The 4,183-nt window shown below is 30.2% G+C and overlaps 1 protein-coding gene across 1 annotated transcript; it reads left to right on the top strand.

The window, feature by feature from the left end:
* On the top strand, positions 943 to 3,739 carry LOC107635204 (UDP-glycosyltransferase 74G1; the record flags this gene model as incomplete). The annotated part of the gene is given in 2 exon segments (XM_016338599.2): positions 943 to 1,739; positions 3,041 to 3,739. Coding segments are annotated over 2 exon segments (1,449 nt in total), but the record flags the coding sequence as incomplete, so codon positions are not given.

Below are 4,183 nucleotides of genomic sequence, written 5' to 3' on the forward strand. Positions count from 1 at the left end.
CAATTACCTGAACTAAACCAATCCGTTTTTAATCGGTTTGGTTTGGTTCGAATACACACAAAAAAAAATGCAAATCCAAACCAAACAGAACAAATTAAAATTCAATTGTTCGGTTCTCATTTGACCTTCAATTTCCTCTATAAATTAGACTTCTCATTAGGCTCACATTATTCATACATACATAGATACACTAGAAGAGTAAGAGAGATATAGTGTATTGACGAAAAAGTTCCAGAAATTTTCATTTTTGGTTTACTGCCCACCAACTCTCTTATGTGCTATCATATATGTTTTCTTTTCTGTTTTTTCTCGAATGAACCTCAATTAAACTAAGAAATTAACCGACATTACTTAAAGAATAAAAAGTTTGGTCAATACTTATCAACAGTATCAAGTGAACCACAATTAACACATAAATAAACTGAAAATAAATTAAGAAATAAACTGAAATTATTTAACGATGATAGCAGAGAAAATCAGAACTAATAAAGATATTTGTAAAATATTAGTGTTATTGGGAAGAAGAAGAAATATTGGTGTTATTGGTGATGACAATAACGAAAAATCTACGTGCGTGAATTTGGAAGAAAAAGAAAAGGAAAGAAGAGGAGAAGAAGGAAAGAAGAAAAACTTGCATGCGTGAATTTAAAAGAAAAAGAAAAAAAAGAGGAATAGAAGGAGAAAGAAACAAAAGAAGAAAAAAGAGGAAGAGGAAGAGAAAGAAATAGAGAAGGAGAAGAAAACGGAAGAAGAGGAAAAGAAAAAAGAAACGTGTGATTTGAAAAATTATTATAATAACTTTGTTAAATTTAGTTAAGTATTTTATTTGAACGTAGAGTTTTATTGATTTTTTTTATTATAACTATATATATAATTATAAATATTAAAATAAATAAAATAATTATAAATAAGTGTGCAATTTCTTGGGCTTTGGAGCACCCCCACGCCCCACCACTAAAAATGAATTATTGGGGAGCATTCTTATCTTAATGCCATGCTTTATTAATAGCGTTTTTCCATGTATAAATGAAAAAAAAAAAAACACACACACACAGAACAAGAACAAGAAGATGGAGATTAATCACAAAGTAGTTACCGAGAACACAACCATAGCTAATAGACCACATTGTTTGGTCCTAGCATTCCCAGCACAAGGTCACATAAATCCTATGATTCAATTCTCAAAGCTTTTGGTACATGAAGGAGTGAAAGTAACACTATGCACAGCCCGCTCCTTTATCAAGAAGTTGCAAAACTTGCCACCTTCCATGTCCCTTGAATCCATTTCTGATGGATTTGACGATGGTTTTGAAGGTATACCCCCCCGGATTTATATATCCAAGTTTTTGCAAGTGGGCCAACAAACCCTTATTGAGCTTCTTGAGAATCATGCTCAATTAGGGTACCCTGTGGATTGCATAATCTATGATTCATTCATGCCTTGGGCTCTTGATGTTGCAAAAAAACATGGTATAATTGGGGCTTCTTATCTTACTCAAAATATGGGTGTGAACAGTATATACTATCATGTTCAATTGGGTAAGATTAAGGTTCCTATTAGTGATGTGGATGAGATTTTGCTTCCTTCTATGCCCAAACTTCAAAAGTGGGACTTGCCTTCTTTCTTCTTCACATATGAGGAAGAACCCGCTCAGTTTAAGTTTCTTGTGGATCAGTTCTCCAACATTCAAAATGCTGATTGGGTTTTGTGCAATTCAATCTATGAGCTGGACAAAGAGGTACCAACTTTATTTTTTGTTTATTTCAATATATATTTTGTGAACGCCTAATTAAAAGGTTAGGGATGTATCCATGGATCTTAGTATTCACTTATATGTAGTGCGGGAAGGAAATTAAGTTAGCTCATGATTCAGTTTGATCTTGACTTGTTAACAATTTGATAAGTTGAATTCGTGAGCTGATAAATCTAGATTGAACTTAAAATTAAGCTCATAAATTAAATGAGTCAAGTTTGAGCTTTGATAATCTCGGTTCATTAATTCGTAAACTAATTCGATTATATATAATTTTGATGTAAGACATAAATAAAAAATTTATAATTTATTGATAGATAGACAATATATAAAATTAATTTTTTTAAATTTTTTTAAAATATATAAGTTATAATTTGTTGATATAGAATTATAGATTATGTTTCTATTATTTGAGCTAGCTCATGAGCTCAAAGAGTTTGAACTTAAGAAATATGCTCGATTATTAATAAAGTGAGCTGCGAGCCAAACTTAATTTTAGTGAGCCAAGTTTTAATTTGGTCTAGCTCAGTTCAGTTCGACTCACTTTCAACTCTAGTTATACGTTCATAATAGACAAAATTGATCTTTTTTATTATCAAATATTTTTTATTGATAAAAGAAATGTATGATCTGAATACCTTTAAGTATGTTTAAATGATTAACATTATTGAAATAGGACGAAAAATTTTAATTTTCACTCGAGAACTAAAATAAGATGAAATAATATAAGATATTTGGGATAAAAATATATAGAATATATTTCAAACCATAGAGATGATATGTGAAAAAATAAAACAGAACTTTACTCTTATAAATATAACTATGTACTTTCATCAAGATTATTATATTCACATCAATATATATGATTGATAAAATAATTAGAAAATGACGAGTCCATTATTTTTGAATCAATTAAGCCCAAACCAACGACAAATGCCGTCAATATGGCAGCATTTTCATAGTTTGCTGCGCAACCGCCACTGCATTTCTTGTAGCGGCAGTTAAGAACAGCCGCTCTCTGAACCCCTTTTTTTAGTGCATTTTCATTATGATAGTAAAACTAAATTGTATTTTATTATAATAAAGACGTTAAACATTATGGTATACATTTACGGTGTTACGATAATTATAAAGTATTGTTAAAATTAAAGTTATATTTTTTATAATAATTATTTTAGTAATATTTTTTAAAATATCATAATTATTGTAGTCAGTGTAGCATAGACATACTAGAATGACCCTTTTAGTTTTGCATCTAATATTTGTTCAATAATATTTGTTTTCAGATTGCTGAATGGACAACAAAGATTTGGCCAAAATTTAGATCTGTAGGTCCAAACATACCATCTATGATCTTAGATAACCGGATTAAAGATGACCAAGATTATGAAGTTGCACAATTCAAGCGTGAAGATTGCATAGAATGGCTAGACAACAAGCCAAAGGGGTCAGTTATTTATGTTTCATTTGGAAGTATGGTTCCCCTTAACGAGGAACAAATGGGAGAAATTGCTTATGCTTTGAGAGATAGTAATCATTATTTTTTGTGGGTGGTTAGAGCTTCTGAAGAGAATAAACTACCAAAAGATTTTGAAAAAATATCGGAAAAGGGTTTGATAGTAACATGGTGTTCTCAACTAAAAGTTCTACAACATGAAGCTATAGCATGTTTTGTAACACATTGTGGTTGGAACTCTACATTAGAAACATTGAGTTTAGGAGTTCCAACTATTGCGATGCCACAGTGGTCAGATCAAGCCACAAATGCAAAGTACATTGTTGATGTTTGGAAAGTTGGAATTAGAGCTCCATTTGATGATGATAAGAAGAAAATTGTGAGAAGAGAAGCATTGAAAAAGTGCATCATGGAAATGGTGGATGGTGAACAGGGTAAAGAGATAAAGAAAAATGCAACCCAGTTGAAGAAATTGATTTTGGAAGCTGCTAGTGTTGGGGGAAGTTCTCATCGAAACATTTTAGAATTTAATATTTAAATATATAATATACAAATTATGTATTGTTTTCTCTTTAAAATTTTAAAAAATATTCTAAAATCTAATAATTGAGTATTATATTAAAGTTTGGTCTATATCTAAAAAAATTACGACCACATGCCCCGGATTAGAAATTAGTCCTTGATCACCATTATATTCTTTAATTTCCATCACTTTATAATAACGCTGGTCCGGTTTCTGCTTTTATTAGTTTATATATTTGCATGACAATATGATTCAAGCAGTGATATCGTAATTAATTTACAAAATGTTTGGGAACGAGGAATTAAAAGAAGGCATAATTGCTGAATTGTATTCAAGATAAGAGAGTTTTGACATAATGAAAAATTTATTACCTGAGTCTTCCTAAATTTTGATCAGAGTCTCGTGTTGATAACGTGTTGTAAAATAAATAAATAAATAAAAAAGATATAA

The sequence above is a fragment of the Arachis ipaensis genome, chromosome B04 (assembly GCF_000816755.2).
Source record: "Arachis ipaensis cultivar K30076 chromosome B04, Araip1.1, whole genome shotgun sequence".
In the NCBI taxonomy this organism is placed as follows: domain Eukaryota; kingdom Viridiplantae; phylum Streptophyta; class Magnoliopsida; order Fabales; family Fabaceae; genus Arachis; species Arachis ipaensis.